The sequence below is a fragment of the Pseudonaja textilis genome, chromosome 1 (genome assembly GCF_049901715.1).
Source record: "Pseudonaja textilis isolate UNSWEBS1 chromosome 1, rPseTex1.2, whole genome shotgun sequence".
In the NCBI taxonomy this organism is placed as follows: Eukaryota; Metazoa; Chordata; class Lepidosauria; order Squamata; family Elapidae; genus Pseudonaja; species Pseudonaja textilis.
The window spans coordinates 274,337,735-274,363,430 of NC_141990.1; the positions used below are offsets into that span (position 1 = coordinate 274,337,735).

At 35.8% G+C, this 25,696-nt stretch overlaps 1 protein-coding gene across 1 annotated transcript; it reads right to left on the reverse strand.

Annotated features, from left to right (window-relative positions):
- Nucleotides 1–3,228: 3,228 nt before the first annotated feature.
- On the reverse strand, nucleotides 3,229–24,943 carry SCG5 (secretogranin V). Its single transcript, XM_026705025.2, has 6 exons — nucleotides 24,770–24,943; nucleotides 20,679–20,918; nucleotides 13,762–13,911; nucleotides 10,407–10,519; nucleotides 4,665–4,718; nucleotides 3,229–3,867 (listed from the first exon to the last, which is right to left on the reverse strand). Exons 2-6 carry the CDS (start codon nucleotides 20,902–20,904, stop codon nucleotides 3,763–3,765), a joined length of 648 nt encoding a protein of 215 aa, XP_026560810.1. The 5' UTR covers nucleotides 20,905–20,918; nucleotides 24,770–24,943; the 3' UTR covers nucleotides 3,229–3,762.
- Nucleotides 24,944–25,696: the final 753 nt, after the last annotated feature.

The following is a 25,696-nucleotide window of genomic DNA, read 5'->3' on the forward strand; positions in this document are numbered from 1 at the left end:
ATTTTCTTACAAGCAGAGTCATTGGGGAAGCCAGATCCACTTAGCAACCATGACACTAACTTAACAACTGCAATGATTCACATAACAACTATGACAAGAAAGGTCATAAAATGGGGCAAACTCATTTAACAAATGCTTCACTTAGCAACCGAAAAGTTAGGCTCAATTGTGGTCATAAGCTGAGGACTACATGTGTAAAGAATAAATCCATACTCTTTTCTTTGTGACATCCCTTCTAATATTTAAAGATGACAATCATGCATTTCCTTAGACTTCTATTCTTTTAACCTAGTTCTTTTAACCATTTTTCATAGAACTTGCAGTAATAATTTCTCACCCAATGAAGAGGACTAAGGATCTTGAAAGCTTGCACATTTTTGTGAACTTTTGAGTTAGGTTATTATGCTTCTGTGTATTTTGAAAATTGCCTTCTGACTGGAATAGCCTGTTTGGTGAAGTGGTTAAGGTGCTGGCCTAGAAATCAGGAGACTGTGAATTCTAGTCCCGCCCTAGGCATGAAAGCTGGCTGGGTGACTTTGGGCCAGTCATTCTCTCTCACCCAATCCATCTTACAGAATTTCTGTTGGGAAAGTAGGAAGAGAAAGAAGTATTATGTATGTTTGAGCCTTGTATTAGTTATAAAAAATAAAGATGGGATAAAATTCTAATAAATAAAACAAAATTCAGGAAATTCAGACAATGTAAACAGACATTTTATAAACAATTTAGAAATTCTGTAGTAATGTTAAATATACTATGCTTCTACCCTTTTGCATCTTCTCCAACACTAAAGTTCAAAAGTGATTTGGGGATTAAAAAAACAAACAAACATGTTGCAACGAAACTTCTCATGCTTAGACTAACATACCCTACATTTGCCACATATTCCTCTGCCTGTCCTGTCAGTACCATTCAATATTATCTGTCTCAGAGATTCAGGCTTTGGAGCTATTTTCCATAACTTTGACAAAATAGAGGAATAGCCATGAAGCCAAAATTATTTACAGTAACCTAAAGCAAACTGAACTTCTTATGAAGCACTGACACTACTTTGGAAAAACATAGTCAATCAACAAGCAGTTAGTTAAAAACCATGAAGTAATAAAAGTAGAATACCAAGCGTAGGGAGAAAAAAAGAAGAGGATGGTTCTTTGTTTAAACAATTAAGAAGTCAATCTTCCAAAAGGAAATTGCTTCAAAACAGAAAATTCTAACCATCAAGGCTCTCCCATTTCTATTAATTTTGGAAGGGATGAATACTAAACTGAGTAGAATATGATCTAGTATTTGTATTACATTCTGTGACATCAGAGGTGGCATAGCTTGTGGTATAGACTGCCTGGGCATTTTTAGTACCACCAACCTTAACCAGGAGTTCCATCTTCTTCGTTTGTTTCATATTTATTTATTTATTTGTAAATTTTGGATGCTGCTGTTATTGATAGCATTGTTGAAGTGGTCTTGCAACTACAGTTTGATTTACTGTTCTCATACCAACTTTGTCTGATTTCAGGCCATGATGTACTAAAAATAATGTAACCCTGCTGCTTTTGATACCAAAAGCATCATTAGCCAGGCACAAAATTAATCAACATGGAGAGGATCGGGATAATTCATCATTATGTCAGACGCTGTATTGTTACCCAAAGTGCTGTTCACTCCTGTGGAAAGGATGTTGCTACAGTTTTTCTCTGCCAACTAAAAGTTGCATCTGTTTGGTATCTGTGAAATCCTAGCATAGCAGATGTTTGCCTTTTCTGCCTTCTCTCGCAGAACTTAAAGCCCAGTAATGAATTGACCTCCTTCATTTGAAAGACAGAATAAAAGAATGTGCTGTCTCTGCTGAGAGGAAATAGAGGGAGGGTGTCTCCTGAGCACCAGTGATTCAGGAACTACTTTGTGGAAACCAGGACTATTACAGTATTATGGGGTGGATATTTTGCTGGCTTTAAATACTTAATAATGGTAGTATATGTACTTTATGAAGGAAGCTGAATACCAAATAAGCAAACCTGGCAACTATTTTCTTCTGATCTAGAGATTATGGGTTGTTTTTTTTCAATACCCATGATAGCTATATCCTTTAACTGGATGTATGTGTGTGCTGTGCACATATTAAATAGGGGTTTACAATGGAGAGAAATAGATATAATTGCAGACAGACATAATGAAAAGACATAATAATGAATAGGATACCGCTTTTTTCCCCTCTGAAATGAGAAATGTTTCAGGGATCAAAATGTGTACTGTATAATCTTGAGAGAGAAAAATCTGCAAAATCAGGAACAAGATCATGTATATCATACCCAGATCATGTACAGGTAATCCTCAACTTATGACCACATTTGAGTCCAACATTTGTGTCACTGAGATATTTGTTAAGTGAGTTTTGCCCCATTTTACAGCTTTTCTTGCCATAGTTGTTAAGTGAATCATGGCAGTTGTTAAGTTAGTAGCATAGTTGTTAAGTAAATATGGCTTCCCCGTCAACTTTGCTTCTCAGAAGGTCGAGAAAAGGTGATCACATGACCCTGGGACCCTGCATCCATCATAAACATGAGCCTGTTGCCAAGGATCTAAATTTTGATCATGTGACCATGGGAATGCTGAAACAGTTATAAGTGTGAAAAATGGTCATAGGTCACTTTTCAGACTTTGAACGGTCACTAAACAAACTATTGTAAGTCGAGGACTACCTGCATATCATTCTGGCTGACTACCTGGATATCTTTAAATCTGTCTCATGACAAAGATCCTTCTCTTTGTTTGTAGAACAGAAAGATTCTGTTTGAATAGGGTAGAAAGGAAATATTAAAATAATGTCTTATTTTATATCAGTTTATCTGATTAGGTCTGCCATATTTGAACTGCAGAAATTCAGATAAGCAATAAGGGGCAGCAGTTAGTATTTTCTGTATTACTTTATACATATCTAGTGGTAATCCAGACATTTTCAGTCTAGATATGAGAGGCACATAGGTTATAATTCATTATTCAGAAACAGATAATTAACGGGGTAATATATGCATAATTAGCTAGTTCTGTGCACTTAGGTGAGAGAGCATTTCCTTGTAGCTGAGTGTATAAGCATCTTGCCTTCTGGGTAAAAAGCTTAATCACATGCACCTCTTTAGAAATATCATAATTTGCCTATATTGGACCAACCATTTGATTGGTAATTGTCTGAAACATGTAATTTAATGAAAACGGAGAATGTTGGCTTTCAATATAACAGCAAGTACCTAGGTATTTATTTTGCATTATATTATTATTTACAAACAGAAAGAAGTGAAATAATTGTTCCCAAACAGCAATCTTTTATATCAGGTGAAAATATTCAACAACTGAATAATCTTTAAATGTTACCAACTCTTTAAAGACTCATTTCTTAACACCAGTTTAAATCACAATGATTAAAATTTATTAATGCTTAAAGTCAGATTCAAAGCAAGACATGATTATGTTGATGATTATGTTATTATAACAAGAAGTAGAATCGAATAGTTGTATACCTGGGACAGCCACCCAAATCTAAAAGCAGATATACTAGATTATACCTCCCATTGGCATCGCAATAATTCTGGGAATCATTGCCCAACACATCTGAAAGGAACCACCTTGGTGTAGATGCAGAAAAAGAAATATTATAAGTAACTATAAATCAAACTGGTTTCCAGAAAGATTTATATAGGTAATAAACATGCAGCTACTAATATTTGAATAACTTTTTATATAATTAATACTCGAGCCATCCATGAATCTTCATTCAGTTTCTGCTCTGTCTTTTTCTTCATCTGAAAAACGTGGAACAGATTTCTTTGCCACAACGTTGTCCAATCTTTGTCCTTGAAGATATGGATTTACATTCTGAAAGATGAAATATTTTAAAACACTTAGGAATGGAAAATAATCCAGATAAGCAACCTAGAGTCTTTCGAAGTATATGAGATGGATGAGTATTTAGTTTTTTTAAAATTGTAGTGTAATGTTTTCTTCTTCAAAACTCCCCAAATGGGGCAGGATTTCAATCTATTCAATGAATGGACCAGGTCTTAAGTTTACTGAAACAAAAGTAAGAGAAAGAAGGAAGTAGAAATAAGGATTATAAAAGTGAATGATCTTACTGTTCTATACTCTAGGACAGTGTTCAATATGATCTAAACTGTATGTACAACCCTATATGTTTACATTTCTGCTTGGGAGTGGGGGTATATTTTATCAACTAGGCCAAAAATAATCTTAGTCCAGCATTTTGTTTCTTACACAGCCATCCAAATGTGTAAAGGATGCTACAAAACTGTGTCCTCGATAGCAGTAGACCTTGATAGAACTGTCTTCCATAAATTCACCCATTTTAAAGCTACCCAAATAAGTAGCAAGTTAAATTCTATATATATGTGGTCTAGAGATAAACCTGGGAAAAGAGAAGGGTTGCACTTAATTTTCATTTTTTAAAAAATAGATCGGAATGGCTACGAGTGTACTGAGAAATGCTACTTTAACATGAAGAACTATCTCGCTTATTACAGATGTTTTCTGGAAATAAGGACAGTCCAGGTTTTATATGCTATTTATAACTATCTCAGCAATCTGATTTTATTTGCATTCTTGCCTGATTCGACATTAAGATAGTAAATGAAAACAAGTTGTGTTCTGAAAATTACCCTTTTCTTTCTTTTCGGTTCACCCTTCATTTTCTCAAAGAGTAAATTCTTATTCTGTAAAACAATAAAAGAATACAAAGTGTGGATCAAATTTATAACCTCTTTTCAAGCAAGACTTTGTGCCATCTAAATATTATCATATGAATATTTTGGAAAGCATTTTGGTAGAGAATGCCATGTTGTTGAAAAAATAAACCACAAGAAAACAGTTGGATTACTGCAGTTATTAATACAATATTTGCATTCTTCTGGGATCCTCATTGTCATCAGCTATTACAAGAATGGGAATATATGATGATTCTAAGTTACACGATGGTTTTAATTTTAGCTGTATCAAGGTAGGAGTAACAGTGGAAAAGTATCAAGCATACTAGAACTCAGGCTTTGCATGAATGAGATCCTTTTCAGTAAATTTGAGCTACAGATCCATCCAGATATTTGCTGTCAGAGACAAGTGCAAGATGGGGACTTTTCCCCAACTCACATCTAGAGACTGATGAACATAGATTAGTTTATCATGCATCATATCTAAACCAGGATAGATCACATATTATGTGTCAGAGTGCTTGCAGCACAACCCAGGAGCACAACCCAGCACGCAGGCTTTGTCTTTTAACAATGGTTTATATACAAGACAGCTATATACATACATATACATGTTAGGGACATAACAGGCAAGCAAGCAGTCTTCATTACTCTGCATGGAGAACTACAATGGAGATAGAACACGAGAGAGAGATGCCTCTCATGGCCTCCCTTATACAGACAGCTTCTTAAAGCAGCAATAACCCTGCTGACCCACCCTCAGTCTTAAAGCGACAATAACCCTGCTGACTCATCCTCATTGCATCAGCATCCCTACAGCAACTGGTCAGCTATTAAGTCTTCATGCTTTAACATTATGCAAAACAGTTATTTGCATGCCCTGTATTACACCTGTGGCCCACAGCAGATTGCCAGTTGTATGGAACTCTCTTTTCAATGGAAGAAGCTAGCTAGAGAGCCTCAAAAGAAAAAGTGAGAAAGCTACCACTATTGCTCATAACCCATCTTTCACCATCTGAGGCACTGTTCCACTCAGCCTGATGAGAAATCTCATCATATATCCAAGGCCTTGGAAACTATTTATCAGTCAGAGAAAGCAACAGTGCATTGGGTAGATTATTATTTAGTATGTGGATTCTATTAAAATGCAAGACCAGACTTGATGACCCAGGGTGGGATAAAAAATAAACACCGTCACAAAAAAACAGGGGAAGCCCCTTTTATTCCTTCACTTTGCTTCCAAGCTCCAAATATCCTTAACTGGAGACAAAAAACTCCCACACAAGCAGTTACAAGAAGGAGGAAATGCCGTTTAAATTATAAAGAGTAAAAAGCAACACAAACCAGGCAAAACAAGGGCATCCAGAGATATCAGAACACATACTGGGAAGGACGCCAAACACAGAAACAATAAACTAGAGATATTTCCACACTTTGTTTCCAGCACTTGCCTGTACGCATGTCTGTCCTCTTATCCAGTTGTCACAACTTCAGCTCATGAAGAGGATCAAGGCCCTCTCCTCCCCAGTAGACCACGTCTCTCCCTTATCCTCTCCTCCCTGCATGCCCTAGGATGGAGAGGGGATGGGCCTGGGTCCTCCTCTGACTGCCCAGCCAGCCTCTGCCCTTCCCCAGCCTCCTCCACAACCCCCGGAGCCACACTTCTACTCCATCAGCTGTTCCTCCTCTCCCTCAGAGTCAGTCTCCACCAGGGGCATGACAGAGACATAACTGCCTGTTTTATAAAATGTACATTTGGATTGTATCTAATTATACCTCTCCATAAGCAGAAAGACTATCACAGCTGAAATAGATTCTCCCTTCTGATGCTGCCCGGTGGACTACTTGGAAGGATAGAAAGGAGGAAAGAAAAGAGAAGCTCTATTGTAGTCATATGGATGTTTCCGTTAAGTTGTGATTTAAATATGTTTCTTATTACTATTCTAATTGCTTCCCTTGCCACCTTCTATTTTTAATTGATGTTACTGTTACAAATACTTTCTTCTTTTTAAAAAAGAGCCCGATCTACCCTTTTCAGAAATAAACTGTTCTAAAATTATTTTAATACAATGAAGCTAAATTTGATTTGGGGGGGAAGAGCTTCACAATATTAAGATGGCTATGACTTTCAGCTCCAACCTTTATAACTAATCCCACACATTGCTGTATTTCATAAATGTTGCAAGTTCAAGTACAGGCTGGAATGTCAGACACATGCTCCACAGATTTGATTTCCATTGGAATTATAATGTGGACCCCAAAAAGAAAAAGTTAAAGCAAAAACATTTAGGAGGAATAACTGTGTTTTTTAAAAGCATAATGCGACATAGTGAACTGTAATAAAGAGAGTTACAAAACAGGAATTCCTGAATGAAGTATTTCTGAGAAACAAATACTGTAACAAGCTAGCTTTCTGCCTAACATAATCTGCTGGTGCTTCTCATACTAATTTAAGTCCAAGTTCACAAGATGTAGCTTTTGTTTGACCTCAACTATTTCATCTCTACTGTGCCAAAGAGACAAGGAAATGGGGATGAAGCTGGCCAAAGAGACATTCTTGGCTGCAATAATTTGTGCAAAGTCACTTGGGGGAAAATCAATTTAACATGCAAAACACAATAGGAGACATGTATTTTATTTCCTCTTAAAAGCGGTGTTTTATTTATAATTTCCCTTAAAATACTGTTTTAGCTAAATCTCCTTTACAAAGATAAGTTTTTGGACATTTTTAAAGGTACACTGCAATTAACTTAAAAACAGATTAAGAGCTTAAAAAAACCCCACTTTGCTCAATTGTTTTGGTTAAAGAAATACTTGGTTTTGTTTGGTTATATGTTAAGACCATAATTGATGCAAATATAAGAGCAGGTAGCAACAGAGTTCAGATAAGATAATGTAATCTGAACTAAGATCTCATTCCTGCCGTAAAGGTAAATCTGAAAATGTGGCATGTCCAGAAGTTCTGCAAGGAAAGCATTCTGATTTCTGGTGAAATGTTTACCATCTTTTGAGCCCATCTCCACCAAAGAGGAACTAATAGCATTTTTTGCATCACAGGACTTGGTTTTAGAAAGAGCTAAGCACATCACAACTTCAACCCTACAATATACACAAAACAAGGAGCAGGTTTGCAAAGAATGAACAGATGTCCATAGGGTGACTCCAAATGTATACATTCAACACTCATAGATTTTGAATTACTGCATGCACAATAGTGTTATTACATCTACTTTGGGCATAAAATAGTATTAAAGAGCATCAACAGAACCAATATTAAAGCATTAAGACCATTTGTGTTTTGCACATTTAATTTATATTCAGACATACTTCTAGACTAATTTAGACCTATGAAGTAGAGTAACAAGCATAAACAGGCAGAAAGAAAACAATACCATCTGAATTCAAGTTGCTTTCAAAGTAAGTTGGTAATTTGTTGATGATAACTTTAAAGAAACAATTTCAATGTCAAATTTCTCTAAAATTTCACATGTAAATTTATCATTCATTTACAACCTTTCACATACAAATAATATTGTTGAATACATCCCATGATATCAGCACCAATGTTTTTATGTTAAAAATAGAGTTACTGCTCCAAAATAACTTTTTGCATTAGACAGAATATTCTATAACTAACTCTATTAACTCTTAATTTAAAATTCTGGAACAGGATACTTACACACTGATATTTAAACAACCTTAATTTTCTGTTTTTTTGTGTATTGTTATAAAAACAAAATACTATGATTTGCTTTCAAAAGGACATGGGTGATCCTATCTAGAATTAACATGCTTTGTAAAATCACCCAAAATCTGGTCTGTCTATATCTAATGGAAAACCAGTTTGGATGCAATAACAAAATCAGGGTGGATAAAAATTGAAATTTGTAAAAATTAAAAAAAATCTGATTTTTTTAAAATTTAAATCAGATTTTTTTGATTTTTATCAAATTTATTTTAGTAAAATGCTTTTGGAGTAAAATCTATCTAAAGATAGTTTTCTATTTAAGATACATGAATAATTTAGTTTATTTAGCATGAAATGGAGTTTAGTTATGTAGCTTGAGGCTGTATATTCTGCAATATTGGGATTGTTAGTAAGTCAACAGCAGGTCAGAGGAGAAGCCACTGCGGGACAGAGATGACAGTTGCTGTTTAAAAATTACGACTTAAATTGAGTTGATTTAAATCAGGCCTTTGTACTAGGGATTTAAATCATGATTCAAATCAACTTGATTTAAATCAAATCCACCCTGAACAAAATAGATAAGAATGAATCAAAGAGTCTTTGTCCATGTAAGATAGAGATAAGGCTGGTAGTTTATAAATAGATTCTACCTATTTCACTACCAGAAGGCCAAGTTGCAGGAGTTTATTCACCCACTGTTATTAGAAGTTTAAATGACTCCAATGCTTTAAAATACCTTATATTAACTTTGGCTGGTATGTCACCTTTGAACTTACCTATGCTGGACTTCATTGAGATTATTGCAATATGGTTGTTTTTTAAAAAAACAGTTCAAATTATTCTAAACATGGCTGCAACATCATGAACTAAGATAGGACAATCAAACACCTTACCAACTGCATTTAAAAGACTAATTGAAAGTGCTGTTTCCATTTTTAGAGTCTTCTATAGCTTAAAAGATTCACAGTTAATACATACAAAGTCCTTTAAAGTTTAAAATCTTCAAATATTTTTTCAATTGCTCTCACTAAATGGGATCTTTCAAAATAAATTTTTGTATGAATGACTATATTATGAAAAGGGTTTGCCTGTTGCTGTACTTGAAGCAGTTTTAATGTAAAGAGTTTTCATTTATAAAAGTAATTTTAACAGCACATGTATATTATAGAAATCCTCAGACTAAATGTACTAGTAAATGCCCTTCAATTCTTAGACATTACTTAGAGTTTCATTTTATTATTATGTTTACGCTGCTGTTGAGTACAAATTTTATGCATGTTGTATTTTATTTTGTTTTTTAAATTTTTTTGCATTTCTTTATTAGATATTACCTAAATTCTTTAGATTACTGGATAGTACACAAATGTCATAAGTACTAAGCAATACAATCTTCCAATCAAGATTAAGGAAATTCAGCCCACTGATTTCTGCGATAAAGTTAAGTATATGCCCAGCAATTACAGCATCCAAGTGATATTCAAGGGACTCTGGTGGGAAATGCTTTAAATCCCAGCAATATATTTGTGGTCACAAGCAAGTGCTTTATAGTTCTCAAAGTAGTAGTAGTACAAGAAAAGATTATTTGAGTTGGCAAAAATGAATTGTTTGAGTTAAACATCTGGTACATTTACCAAAGATTGCAAAATTAATCAAAGCACAATACAAAAAAAGCGGGGCGGAATTTTGTTGACTGCCTAAAATGCTTAAGAATCGTGTAAGAATCTGGCGGTGTAAACATAAAGTGGAATCAGCTGTAATTGCTGCATCATTATCTTGGACTTTAAGTGGAAGAAATAGTCCCAACCTCTGCATTTGACCATAACACAGATAGATAATCCTTGCAATGCTATTTCTTTATATACACACCCTTATACCGTATATAAATTAAAATTTAGGGTATTTTTTTATAAATAAGGTCCTTCAGAGAACGTTTATTAAAGTACACAGAAATATTTTCATTAATAGTTACATAATGGAGCATTTCACTGCAATAAACCTGATATACATACCAATTTGCTTAAGTTCGGGTAGTCATGTTCTGGATCAAAAAGATGCTGATGAAGTTGGTAGTCTTTGCTGAACTCTGCTGTGTCGGGTGTGTTTTCAAGACATCCATCATCAACTACAAAACATTTTGGAAAAACCTGAGCAGTTTGGCAAGTTTAATTTTTTTTTTTAACACACCAGGAACATATGCAATTACTTTTATTTAAGAAGTATTGGTGGGGGTTGAGCCCTCCTTGCTGATGGACCATAGATCATGACTCTCCGTGGCTATGGTCCGTGCTCTTTTGTTGGAGAGCCCCGATCATCGCAATTGGGGCTGAAGCTGCCTTGGAGGGGCAGTGGAGCAAGGGGAAGCCGCAAGCCAGGTTGAGGGGAGCCGCATCTCCCCTCCTGGGCTTGGTCTTTTTCCCCCCGAAGACAACTGCAGCGGTGGTCTAAAATGGCCACCCAGAAGAGGAGGACTCAGCTGGACTAAGTTCTGTGCAGGAGGGAAGAAAGAGGTAGATAACATCTGAACCGGGACCACTGGGCGACAACTAAACAAAAGTACCCCGGGATCAAGGTAACATTGAATTTTTCAGAAAAGAAAAGTGAGCTGCGAAATTACAAAGAGACAGGAAAAAAAATAAGAAAATATTTTTGACAACTAAGCGGGGCTTTGAACTGGGAAAGGAAGAAGCCGGAACTAAAGATTTAACTAAATTGGACTAAAATATTTTGGCAATAAACAGGCATAAGACAAAGCTGGACTTAAGACTGTCGAAAAATAATAATAAAATTTACAAATTGGAGACTGGATTGTGCTGGAATATTGAGGTTCAAAAAACCCTAAATAAAGAAGAATTTGTATAATGGAGAGTGTCACCTTCTGACAAAAACTTGAGCTCAAACAAAAGGGAAAGCATCCTGTTTCTGAATGAACTCGTGTTGATATAACGTTAAAGAAATATTGAAACAAAGTAAGAATCTTAGAAAGTGAAAGCTGAACCAGAATAAAGAAAAAAGCAAGGAAAGACTGACTGTAGGATTGATTGTTGTTTTTGGTATAGACCCTGGGCTGGAATAATTGAGAACTTTAGAAAACTGAAAGAAGAAAGAAGGAAAGTAAAAGTGTTTTTTGTGGACTTCAACGATCATAAAATATAAGAGTGTGTAATGATGATATCTCTTCGGGAATTAAAAACAGAACTTAAAAATATGAGAGAATTACTACAGGAAAGAGGCAAATCACTTTGCTCTGTGTTAGAAAAAATGGAAATGGTGATTGAAGAACAAGAAAAAAGAGCTTCAGAGGAGGAGTCGACTCAAGGAGAAGACATCTTAAATAGACAATTAACACAAAGAACACTACAAAGAAGTGGGAAAAGAAGGAAGGCTAAAAAATTGAGATTTAAGAAGGCAATCAAAAAAGGGAATACCTGTGAAGTCGGGAAAGGCAGAAAGATCCAGCAGAAAGGGGGAAAGGAAGATATCAAGAAAGAGAGGGATATAAACTGGAATGAGAAAAGATATGTGGAAAAGAGGGGGAGGAGAAGCAGTAAGAAATAGGTGCATGAAATAAAGAAATACAGAAATAGTAAAATATTGAAAATAAATAGTTTCTTCAGAGATAATGGTTGATGAATTAAAAAGGGGATTCTGCAGGGTGACAAGGGGTAACAAGAATGTATCTGCAATTAAAAATATTTAGAAAATAGGGTAATATAGATTATTAAAGGAGGGAAAGATACTGATAACTCTTATTAAAAATTAAGGGGGGGGGAATATGTTGCAGAATGCAAATGAAAAGATGTATTGATTATTATTGTAACTTCTTAAAAATAATGGTTTATTGGGAATCAAGATGAGGGAATAAAGGTATATTTTAACCACTGAGGTGTCACACTCAAAGCAGTTTTTTTCTTTAATGTTAAACCTGTATTAATCTAGAATTTACAAAAAGAATGTGTGATGGAAAGGGAATATGACAGACTGAAGAACCACTTAAATTAATAAGTTAACATAGACTATTAAAAGGAAGGAGAGACATTGGTAACCATTATTATTATTATTATTATTATTATTATTATTATTATTATTATTATTATTGTTGTTGTTGTTGTTGTTGTTGTTGTTGTTGTTGTTGTTATCATTAGGCAAACATATATTGTTTATCTTTATTTTTAAAATAAATATTAAAGGATTATATTTGAAATAATTGAAATGAAACAAAAATATGTTTGATTGAGATTAATGAAAGAGGCTAGAATTAATTTGTGTGTTGCTCTCCTTACTGAAAATTTGGAATGGAAAACGTAATAATAGAATTAAGTATGCATATATGAATGTATAACTGCTGTCATATTTGTATGTAAAAGTGATGACCCGGAAATATGTTGTCCACTAAAAAGAGATTTTTGTTTTTAATGTGAAAAACTGAATAAAATTTGTTTTTTTTTTTAAAAAGGAGTATGAAAAAAATACACTTCTTCAAAACAGGACTCTTGGGACGGTTAAATAATTTCCACAGTTCTTTGGAGCAGGTATAATTTGTTTCTGTAGGATCATAGGAGAATTAAAAAGTACAATAAACAGATGCGTGGGTATTAATCCAGTAATGTATATTTATATTTGTACTTATATTTCTAGGCTACATAAATCTTTAATATTTTTTTGTGTGGTTGATTGCAGCCTATATTGAGAATTTAGAGATTCCCAACCACTACCCAGAATATTTATGTGCATATTGGGTGTAATTATCATATCATATAGGATAATGCAGTTATTTAAGTCTTAAGGAATGATTCAAATGATTGACTTTAGTTCAGAAAATCAGAATTTGCTTATTAGATAAATACATCCTCAAGACTGAAAAGTGATTTTATTACCATGCCTCATCAGCCTGATTAAGTGGACCAGACCAGAAAATCAACCCCACAGATAAACTAGAACTAGACTTTGATTTAATACTTAAATGTATTGATTATATAAATACAATCTGTAAATATAATTTCTTAGCCTTTGTTTGTCCCCATTTCCATTGATCCTTCCTTTCCTATAAAAACTAATATTTCAACAAATGCATGTTAGAAATAGAATACTAATTTGGATTCTTTAATCTGTGTAACTGTATGTAATTTTTCTGATGGAAAAAAATGGAATATTTTATAGTATAATTTCAATCTGGTTCCTCAGTATAAAGGAGGAAATCCTTTAGTACAGGGCTGTCAAACTCATGGCCCATGGGCTGGATGCGTCACATGCTGGCTACGCCCATGCCCAGTTTAGTCAAGGGGAAAAAAGTCCCGATATGTCACCTGATGCTACCGTGACGATGCAAGTTTAACACCCCTACTGTAGAGAGTTCATACAACTTACCTGTTTTTCCAATTGGGCACGGGTTTGGAGGATCTGGATATCCTTGATCTTCACTGAAATCCTTTGGTATATTATCACCTGTCAACTCAGCAACAATGTTTGGAATATTTCCATAAGGACCCAAATGCTGCAAACCTTCATGGGCACCACCTAATAAACACAGAATTGCACACAAACACACAAAAAATTACAATCTTTTTCATGAGTTTGATTAAACATCTAAATCAAAACTTATGTTCATTTCTTTACTTCAATGGAGATCACTTAAGCAGGTCACAAAACCTCTGTCTGCTTCTTCTTAACATCATTCCATACTCATTTCTCTTAAGACAATGTATTAATTAATTACTAATTTATTAGATTTGTCAATCGCTTACAAGATAATAGGTATAAGTATAAACATAGTTATGAATACATGAAATGGGTACATATAAGAAAAATAAAAGAAACAATAGGACAGGGACGGTAGGTACGTTGGTGCGCTTATGCATGCCCCCTACAGACCTCTTAGGAAAGGGGTGAGGTCAATAGTAGACAGTCTAAGGTTAAAGTTTTGGGGGTTTGGGGAAGAAACCACAGAGCCAGGTAGAGTATTCCAGACATTGACCATTCTATTGCTGAAGTCGTATTTCCTGCAATCAAGTTTGGTGCGGTTAACCTTGAGTTTGTATCTATTGTGTGCTCTTGTGTTGTTATGGTTGAAGCTGAAGTATTCATAGACAGGCATTATGTCTACTTGGTTGCTACACTTACAGTAGGCACTTGAAATTAAAATTAAACCATGCTCAATAAAAACAGAAAGTAACAACATAATTGTTAAAATGGGAGAATGTATAATAGTCTAAAGAACAAAGGCATGATATAAAGTGGTGGATGAAAGTGATAAGAACAGGGATAGTTTACTAGGATAGATTTTAAAAAATGAATGGTCTCAGTGTAATCTAGCTATGGTTTCCTCAGCTCCTGCTTTTATTATTATATATTCTTTTTTTTGCATTCTGCATATAATTGCTTATCCCAGAAAGAAATAATGGAATGGTGTGTGTGTGTGTGTGTGTGTGTGTGTGTGTGTGTGTGTGTGTAAATAAGTATGTATGTCTAAAATTGTCATTGGTTTAAAAAAATTCCCAGATACTGAGTCAGGCATTTGGGTTAGTTAGGCTACATTTTTCTCTTATTTTAAGGATTCAACTTGTGATTAACCAATGAACAGGTACTTTATAGACAAGGTTTATTGAGTCACTAAAAATGCACCCTCCTTGTATATCAATTTGCCAAGCACAAGTTTGGTGGAAAGACCCAGTTTGGTGTTGTGATTAAGGCATCAGGCTGGGAATCTATGAGATCTATATGTGGCAGTGTAGTATCTTTAAATATCAATATTGTTGAAATGAAGATCAAATATCTTCACTGAAATATGATGAAAAAGTCAAATTTCAATGGTTGTGCTTATATTTTCACATGACTATACAGTATACCTAAAAGCAAGGATGAGTCTGTAATGCAGACCTGTCTTTAAGTAAATGCCAAAATGGAAGAAAAAAATATTTTTAAAAAATGTTTCCCCGTGTTATATTAGTCATGGCAGTAACAAATAAGAGTTTTTGCTCCCACAACTTTTATCTTGATAAGCACAAACAGGCTTTTCAAAGGAACATAAAGTTGATTATTTATTGTGTGTATACAGTTAATATAAAAACATAGAAAACTGATGGCAGAAAAAGACCCAGTGGCCCATTGAGTCTGCCTTTTCAGTTTTTGTTTGTTTTTGTTTACTTTTTACTTTTATTCATATTTTACTATTTTTATCTTATTTTATTTTTATGTATTTTTTTTAAAAAAAATACGGATGATAGATGTATATTTATCCCAAGCATTTTAAACTCAGTCATTGATGATTGACTTATTACCTCCTCTGGAAGTTGTTTCCAAGCTCCCACTATTCTTTCTGTGAAGTAATACTTTTTAACATTACTTTTCAACTTCCCTTACTTAAAAGTTTTAAATGTTTGCCAAGATTTCCCTGAATAACACTTTTTTTCTACCAATTATAGCCCCTTTCAGTTCAAGATCCCAGAAGTCATCACCTCTTCTTCCCAGAAGACAGTAAAAAAAAACCTCCACAGATTGTGCAAATCATGTTCTTCACAAAACATCATGAACTGTTTATCTTGTGAGGAAGAAGAATGGCAGAAGCAGGCTCTGACTGCTTTCTTACAGACAGTAATTCAAAAACCCTGTTCCTTCTTGCACTGCATTTTTGATATTATGCCTCCTGGAACCTTGCAAATCCAGAATCAAAATAATACAGGTAGAAAGGGACACTTGCTATCACAATGTGTGAACAATTGCCCACTCAATAAATTAGGAAATAGTGGTTAAGAAAGGATAGCCTAGTGGCAATCTAATGCACCAAAAGTTGATTCTGAAAAGAATCTTTATTTCAGCCTTAGTCACCCACAGATTCTCTAGTCTTATCGACTAGCACATGCTGCCAAACTGTATACAGCAGCAATTGCTAAACTTGATGGAAATGGTGAGTTTTAAAGTTGTCACAATCTCTCTCTTACACCCCTTCTGTCCCCGCTTATCTATATCAACTTGGTAAATGGAATCACCATGCACTTCATCCCTTTTTCTGTCTTGGTCATGGAAAATTTATTTTCCCCAAGGTTTCTCTAAAATATATACAACTGATGGAAATGATTCTCCAAAGATGTGTGAAGCTAGTGACGCACTGATGTGCATGACAGTCTGCTAGTTTGTTATACATTTTAAGGATTCGGAAAATGTGGGTTATGACCACCCAGGACTGCCAATTTTTTAGGCTCAGCATTATGCAAGACAAAACAGAAAGCAAAGCCAGCAGGGTGTCACTTCCAAAACCTGCAAGGAAGTCCACTGGCAAGCCCACTAGGGACAGCTTTGGTATTTCAATGATTGAAAATGTCTGATGCAGAGATTAAAATTGAATTATTGAAAAATAAACAGTACAGTTCTTCCTTCCCCAACTATAAATGTGATGAAGTACTATAATTGCATTTAATCATAGAGTGAGGGAGTCACAGGATTGCAAAGGTTGAGAACACTGCCTTATATGATAAAAGGAACTCAGAGGCTATATATCAAATATCTATTCTTATTTCTTAAGCAATTTGTTTTGGAAATTTTGTTCTTGCTAGCAAACGTTTCAGACTGGCATGCTCTGTAAATGATGTAAATCGTGGAAGGTTACAGAATAAAAAAAAGGAAAGGCCATGAAAAATAAATCCATGTTGCTTGGGGCTAGAAATTAGAATGTGTTTTTTATATTTTCAGAGTTTAATTTTAGCAGCCTTCAGGTAAAATGTATCAGATCTCATTATTTAAAACTCATTCAAATGCTTGATCACCAATTCCCAACTGTAGGTTCTTTGTGACAATATATCTGAATATTTGATTTTTATTTTAAATGTATCAGATATGGGATGAACTGCTGAAATTTCCTCTCTATTTTTTTATACTGCTGAAGTAGAAAATTTGGACACTCCTTCCATGAATATTTCAGTTTAGAATAGCATTTTTTCCAAATGCTCTTTTTAAATGCTGAAATTATACAAAATAAAATAGAAATAATATTGACATGAAAAATCAATGAATCTCATTGGTTTCCTTCCCAAGAGAGGTTGTAGAATTCTCAGGTAATCATCATCAAACCAATATATTATCAGAATTATAATTGTAATATATAGAATGATCTTTACAATCTTAATACATAAGTTGTCTCTGAATTTTCTAGATATGAGGATATGCTTCCATATTCAGAACAAAATAGGCTCGGGTTTCCCACTGGTATTATGCAATCAACATAATAAGGATTTTGCAGGAAAATGCTTGATAATGATTTTATCTCCATTATCTTGAATGGAAAACATTTTTTATTAAATTTCTATGAAGACTTTCAGTCATTCAGGTCATGGTTGTCCCAAAGGTGCTTTTTCAAAAGGCAACTGGATTTTCTTTGTTTTTCCTTGAAGACATGAAAAACAAAGAAAGTCCAGTTCCCTTTTGAAAAAAGCATATTTGGGACATTCTTATTAAATATTACAATGTAATACAGCCTTATAGGGAACAAATCTCACTGAGGATTATTACAGGTTATTTCTAGGTAAGCTTGTACAGAAATTCATTTCAACATTTAGATTTAATTTTAACAATCCTCCATTTCAATTTATATCACTAATTATCTCTAAATGACCTTGAGTGACTTTACACAGAAATATCAGTATGAAGTAGGGCTACTGACATCTCTAATATGCTTACTTATTTTTTCTTGTAAAGGAATGAAAGAAAATCTTCCAAAGAAACTGCGTTACTAGCAGATAAATTGCTGTTAACATAGAATGATTTGTACTGCAAACAACTTAGACTTATTCTATTACACCCTTATAAAACCATTTGGCTTCCATCCAATTCTTAAGAGGCAGTGCGCCATCTTCTGATTAAAATGTATAAAATACAATTTTAAGCAGGTTCCTAGTTTGTACATCCAGTATTCAACAGCCACCTAATGTTGAAACAAAGAACAACACAGCATTTATCCAGAAAGTCTGTTGGAATATATTTTTAGAAACTTCTATTCCACATGCCTGAATACATTTAAGTGGATTTTAGAAACTCAAAGTTCACTAAAAAAATTAATCTGGGATATAATCAGGGAGTCTGATTTTGACCTTGGCTACTTCAAATATTCACTCAGTTCTATATATTTTAACCCATGGTAACCCGGATTACTGTGCCAGATATACGTGTGTGTGTGTTTGTGTGTGTGTGTGTGTGTGTGTGTGTGTGTGTGTGTGCGTACACATATACATATACACATACATACATGCATATATATGTATATTTATGAGGAGCAGCATCTTCTCTATATCACAGTGTTCTGCTTGGGAAGTGACTTGCTCACAATTGGTGCAAGAATATTATGTAATCTTGCATTACATTTTGAATACTAAACATTTATTAGATTGCCTGGGCAATATATACACTGCTCAAAAGAATAAAGGGAACACTTAAACAACACAATATAATTCCAAGTCAATCACACTTCTGTGAAATCAAACTGTTCACTTAGGTAGCAACTCTGACAATCAATTTCACATGCTGTTGTGCAAATGGAATAGACAACAGGTGGAAAGCATAGGCAGTTAGCAAGACATCCCCAATAAAGGAGTGGTTCTGCAGATGGTGACCACAGACCACTTCTCAGTTCCTATGCTTTCTGGCTGATGGTTTGGTCACTTTTGAATGCTGGCAGTGCTTTCACTCTAGTGGTAGCATGAGATGGAGTCTGCAACCCACACAAGGAGCTCAGGTAGTACAGCTTATCCAGGATGGCACATCAATGCGAGCTGTGGCAAGAAGGTTTGCTGTGTCTGTCAGCATAGTGTCCAGAGCATGGAGGCGCTACCAGGAGACAGGCCAGTACATCAGGAGATGTGGAGGAGGCCATAGGAGGGCAACAACCCAGCATCAGGACCGCTAACTCCGCCTTTGTGCAAGGAGGGACAGGAGGAGCACTGCCAGAGCCCTGCAAAATGACCTCCAGCGGGCCAATGTGCATGTGGCTGCTCAAACGGTCAGAAACAGACTCTATGAGGGTGGTATGAGCGCCCGATGTCTACATGTGGGGGTTGTGCTTACAGCCCAACACCGTGCAGGACGTTTGGCATTTGCCAAGATTGGCAAATTCGCCACTGGCACCCTGTGCTCTTCACAGATGAAAGCAAGTTCACACTGAGCACATATGACAGATGTGACAGGGTCTGGAGATGCTGTGGAGAACGTTCTGCTGCCTGCAACATCCTCCAGCATGATCGGTTTGGCAGTGGGTCAGTAATGGTGTGGAGTGGCATTTCTTTAGGGGGCCACACAGCCCTCCATGTGCTCGCCAGAGGTAGCCTGACTGCCAGTAGGTACTGAGATGAGATCCTCAGACCCCTTGTGAGACCATATGCTGGTGTGGTTGGCCCTGGGTTCCTCCTAATGCAAGACAATGCTATACCTCATATGGCTGGAGTGTGTCACAAGTTCCTGCAAGACGAAGGCATTGATGCTATGAATTGGCCCGCCCGTTCCCCAGACCTGAATCCAATTGAGCACATCTGGGACATCATGTCTCGCTCCATCCACCAATGCCACGTTGCACCACAGACTGTCCAGGAGTTGGGGGATGCTTTAGCCCGGGTGTGGGAGGAGATCCCTCAGGAGACCATCCGCCACCTCATCAGGAGCATGCCCAGGCATTGTTGGGAGGTCATACAGGCACATGGAGGCCACACACACTACTGAGCCTCATTTTGACTTGTTTTAAGGACATTACATCAAAGTTGGATCAGCCTGTAGTGTTTTTTTCCACTTTAATTTTGAGTGTAACTCCAAATCCAGACCTCCATGGGTTGCTAAATTTGATTTCCATTGATAATTTTTATGTGATTTTGTTGTAAGCACATTTAACTATGTAATGAACAAAGTATTTAATAAGAATATTTCATTCATTCAGATCTAGGATGTCTTATTTTTGTGTTCCCTTTATTTTTTTGAGCTGTGTATATATACAGCCTTTTAGTACTATAGATATTGCATTGTTATTTTATAATTCCCAGCCACCAGATTTGTTGGCTTTGCTTTCTTGGAATAATGGATACTTTTGTTCAATGAATTTGGAAACCATCAGCTCCAGGAAAGGGTTTTGTGTAATTTCCTGGTGTATAAAATATGGGGTACTATAAAAGCTATAAAGATGTTCCTGTTGCTGGCTGGGACTTCTGGAACCAGTAGTCCAACAAATTCATACGTTTGAGGAAAATCAGGATAGAATGTCAATATTGTCTTTAAAATAACAATTTCATTAATAATTCAGAGAAATAAATGTTTACCTTCAATATTTTGTGGACCTATGAGATTCATTGCTTGATGAGCTGGATATTCCACTCTGGGTCTTGCAATGCCCAACTGTTCCATCACACCATGCAGAAGTCTTTGGATGTCAGCTTCAGAAACTCTGTCTGGGCTCCTAGCACTGTGACTGAAAGTCAAAGCCAGCCTGCAGGCCAGCAGAAGGGACAGGCTGCAGAGTAAAGTTGAAGTCATGGCGATACCCATCTATATTTTGTAACCTATGTCAAGACAACAAATAACTCAATGAATGATGAAATGAAATGCCACATTCCTCCTTTTCCCCAACATCTGAATTATGCTTGGGTCCAGTGGAGCAGGCATTTGGGAAAGGCTGTTATAGAAGAATACACAAAGGGATTTTAAGTCAACCTTACCACAAATATCAAAAGTGAAGTTCATTGTTATCCATTTCCACATGGACAGGAAAGTAAATAAGGGCCTGGTAAAAATCAATTTGAAAACTGACATTCGGTTTCTTAGAGGCTTTTACGAGGAAGCCTGCAATATATTCACTGAATTCTGTCCTGGTTTTCTTTATTTAGTTGTCAACTTTGTGGTTCTGTGAGACTTTAGCAAATGCAAAGAAGAGGCTGGGACCTTAGACTTTGGGCTACTTACTTCCACATTAACAGGATTTCAAATTTTGGTCTTGGTTTGTCTCTAAGCACCAGTCACTTTCCAATGAAATATTTATTTATTTATGTATTTATGTATGTATGTATTTATTTATTTATTTTTGTCAATTGCTTACAAGATAATAGGTATAAGTATAAACATAGTTATGAATACATGGATACATATAAGAAAAATAAAAAATAAAAGAAACAATAGGACAGGGACGCTTATGCACGCCCTCTACAGACCTCTTAGGAAAGGCGTGAGGTCAATAGTAGACAGTCTACTTTACTGTATTTTATTTTCTGATATATATTTTTTTTGCCAATATGTAGGACAGAGCACTTATTTGTTTTTGGGGTTTGGGGAAGAAACCACAGAGTCAGGTAGAGTATTCTAGACATTGACCACTCTGTTACTTAAGTCATATTTCCTGCAATCAAGTTTGGTGCGATTAACCTTGAGTTTGTATCTATTGTTTGCTCTTGTGTTGTTATGGTTGAAGCTGAAGTATTCATTGACAGGTAGGACATTGCAATGTTTGATTTTATATATTATATTTAGATCGGACCGAAGGTGGCGTAGTTCTAGGTTATCTAGGTCTAGAATTTTGAGTCTGGTGGCATAAGGTATTCTGCAACGAGTAGAGGAGTGGAGAACTCTTCTTGTGAAATATTTCTGGACTTTCTCAACTGTGTTAATATCAGATATGGAATGTGGGTTCCAGACTGATGAACTGTATTCAAGTATTGGTCTAGCAAATGTTTTGTATGCTCTAGTTATTAGTGTAATATTACCAGAGAAAAAGCTACATAAGATTAGGTTAACAACTTTTAATGCCTTTTTGGCTATGTAGTTACAGTGGGCTCTAGCACTTAGATCATTAGAGATGAGTACTCCAAGATCCTTGGCAGAGTTTGGATCATCAAGATCTTGACTATATTTTATTTTATTTTACTGTATTTTATTTTCTGATATATATATTTTTTGCCAATATGTAGGACAGAGCATTTATTTGTTGATATTTGAAGTTGCCATTTGCTTGACCATTCTGATACATAGTCGAGGTCTTTTTGAAGGGTAGCAGTATTGTCTGTGGTGTTGAATAGCTTTACATCATCAGTGAAGGGAATGCAGTTGATCTTCATATGATCACAAAGGTCATTTATGTAGAGTATGAAAAGAGTTGGTCCTAGAACACTGCCTTGGGGGACACCACTGTTGACAGGTACAGAATTTGATAGGACGCTCCCAATTTTAACCATTTGTTGTCTGTTTGACAGGAATGCAGTTATGCAGGAGTCCAGAGAAACCGTAAGATTTTAGTTTTAGGAATAGTTTGTCGTGTACCACTGAATCAAAGACTTTACAGAAGTCTATGTAGATTGCATCTATTGTTTTGCCCTGATCGAGTTGTGCAGTCAATATGTTTTTGCAGTGTAAGAGTTGCAGATTACATGATAGTTTTTTCCTGAAACCAAATTGTTTATTAGAGAGTAGGTTGTTTGTTTCTAAGTGGAGGATGATGGATTGGTTAATAATTGATTCCATGACTTTTCAGGTGACGCAGCATAAAGAGATTGGTCTGTAATTTTCAACTAGTCTGGGGTCTCCCTTTTTGAAAATGGGGATGACCATGGCTTGTGACCATGGTTTTGGCAAGGAGCTGGTCCTGAAAGATTTTTCAAAGATTATGCTTAGAGGTTCGGCTATGGCAGTGGATAGCTTTTTTAAGAAGTGTGCACATATTCCGTCCAGTCCAATAGATGGAGATGGTTTTAGATTGCGTAGTGTTTTTTCAACACTGTCTTCTGTAAAATTGACATGTAATATTATGTAATATGTAATATTATATATATTATGGTGCTATGATATGTAATATTATATATGTTATGTTATATGTAATATTATATATATATATATATATATATATATATATATATGTGTGTGTGTGTGTGTGTGTGTGTGTGTGTGTGTGTGTGTGTGTTTATGTATATTCTTAAATTTTCACGGGTACTTACATGTATGGTATTCAGCTTTGTTTGGGTATTTTCCCATGTCATTATAGTTGTGCTTTTAAAGTTGTAGCAATGTTTAGGCAGAATCTCATCTGCCATCATCAGGCTTCTATATTTCTATGCATTTCCAGATGAACACAATACAGAAGCCTGATGATGGTAGATGAGATTCTGCCAAAATGTTGCTACAACTTTAAAAGCACAACTATAATGACGTGGGAAAATACCCGAACAAAGCTGAATGCCATACATGTAAGTACCCGCGAAAACTTAAGAAAACAAATATACATATCCATATATCCATATATATATATATATATATATATATATATGGCATTCAGCTTTGTTCGGGTATTTTATATACATACATACATACATAAATACATAAATACATACATACATATATATTTTATATATTTTATATATATATATATATATATATATATATATATATATATATATATATATATATATATACACATACATACATACATACACATATATACACATACACACACACACACACACACATATATACACACACATATATACATACATAGATATATGAATATGATATGTGATATTATGGTGTTCTTTCTCTGTTCCAAGCTGTGCTGTGTACTAGGAAACAACTGGGCTATTCGGCTAGGAAACAGCTTCTCAAATACGTCAAGAGACTGGCAGCCTATCCCATTCGCCGCATCAATTAAATATTATCCTCTCTTTGCCTTTCTGTCTACATTTGGCTTTGGTTCCTGGAGGTCGAAGGCTCCGTTTGGTTTCCCTCAAACGAGATTCCTCTAAATGGCAGCAATGATTAATCAGAGAAAATCCAACAAACGAAGCTGATGTCAGCCTTGTGCTCCTAAACGTTCGCAGTCCAACCTTCAATTCAGCTTCTTCACGATGCATGTTGGGAAAAAGCCATGTCCTATGAAGCTCGGCATATGCACCATTATTATTATTATAAAAGAGGGGCGGGGGACAAAAAGAGAGCGCAGTTGGGGAAATATTCACTAATACTCATTTTAGCATGTTACAGACAGGATTTTATTCCTTCTAACTTAACTGTTTTCCAGATGCATTTCTTCATATACAGATAATATAATAATAATATACAGATAATATACAGATAATTTCACCAGTTAGGAATCGGCTAAGAAAGGTCGGTGTGACCCGCTCTCCTCTGCTTTCTATTTAACTCCTCTCAGAACTGTATTATTTCTCTTTAAAAAAATAACAAAATATCTCGTCATAAAATTGAGGAGAACGATACTAACAATAAAAGAGTAAAGAATAGCCAGCCCACGGCGCCCTCTTTCTATTGCAGAAGCCCCACAATATAAAAACTTTAGCCCGCCATCCCCCTCAGCCCCTCTCTCTGAGCCGCCCGGGCATCCCTTGGAGCCGTCACAACCGTCGCACGTTGCACTCACCGCTTGGATCCGGTGAGCACGATGGGTGCGCTCTTCAGGCCCTAGTGCGGCTTCCTTGCTCAGGCGCGACGTCAAAGGAACAGCAGTGGTTGAACGCGTGCGTTGGGGGAAGCTCCGTGGTCACAGCTTTTCCTCTTCCATCCACCGCTCTCTCTCCCCACACCGCCTCCCGTCGTCGCTGCTTTTTCTTCCGTCCGTGGCGTGTGCGTGAACTGTTGCCAGGATTCCCGGAGGTGGATCGCAACCCCTGACAGCTGGGCCTTTCCGCCTCCCATTACCCAGGCTGCGGGGAAGGCCCTCAAAAGCAAGGATGCTCAAGCCGACTGTTTTGATTTTTTTTTTTGCTAATGTCTCTGGAGCTGATCCTTCCAGATACATGATTTATAGAAATGAAAATTCAAGTCAGCAAATGCCAACCTTCTCCTACTGATAGTGTAAATGTGTTATGCTAGAATTGCCATCATAACTTGAGGACAGCTGAGCAAATATTTCCTTTCCAGTCTCATATGTTACTGTGGCTCTTCTCTCTTGATGTCTTGCCTCCCCTTTTCCCCCCCCACAAGAATAAGATGTTAGACTGAACGTTAACCCAATGAGATATGAACATGGATCCGTTCAATCCCACTCACATTGTTTATTGTAGCTGCAGTTCTGTACTGTATCATTCTACAATCTTGGTGCCTTTAAGAAGCGTGGCCTTGTTTCCAGAAGTTTTAGCATTAGCCATGGGGGATAGCTATGGTAACAAAAGTATGAGCTCTTTGATGCTATTAAGATTAGAGCTCTTTGATGCTATTAAAATTAACTATATGCTGGAGTGAAAATGTTCATTCTCCCTAGAATGCTGTAGGATAAAATAATGTAGATCCTTTCAGATATGAAAGAAAAAACATGGTTTGCATTCAGTATCTGACTTTATATTGTATT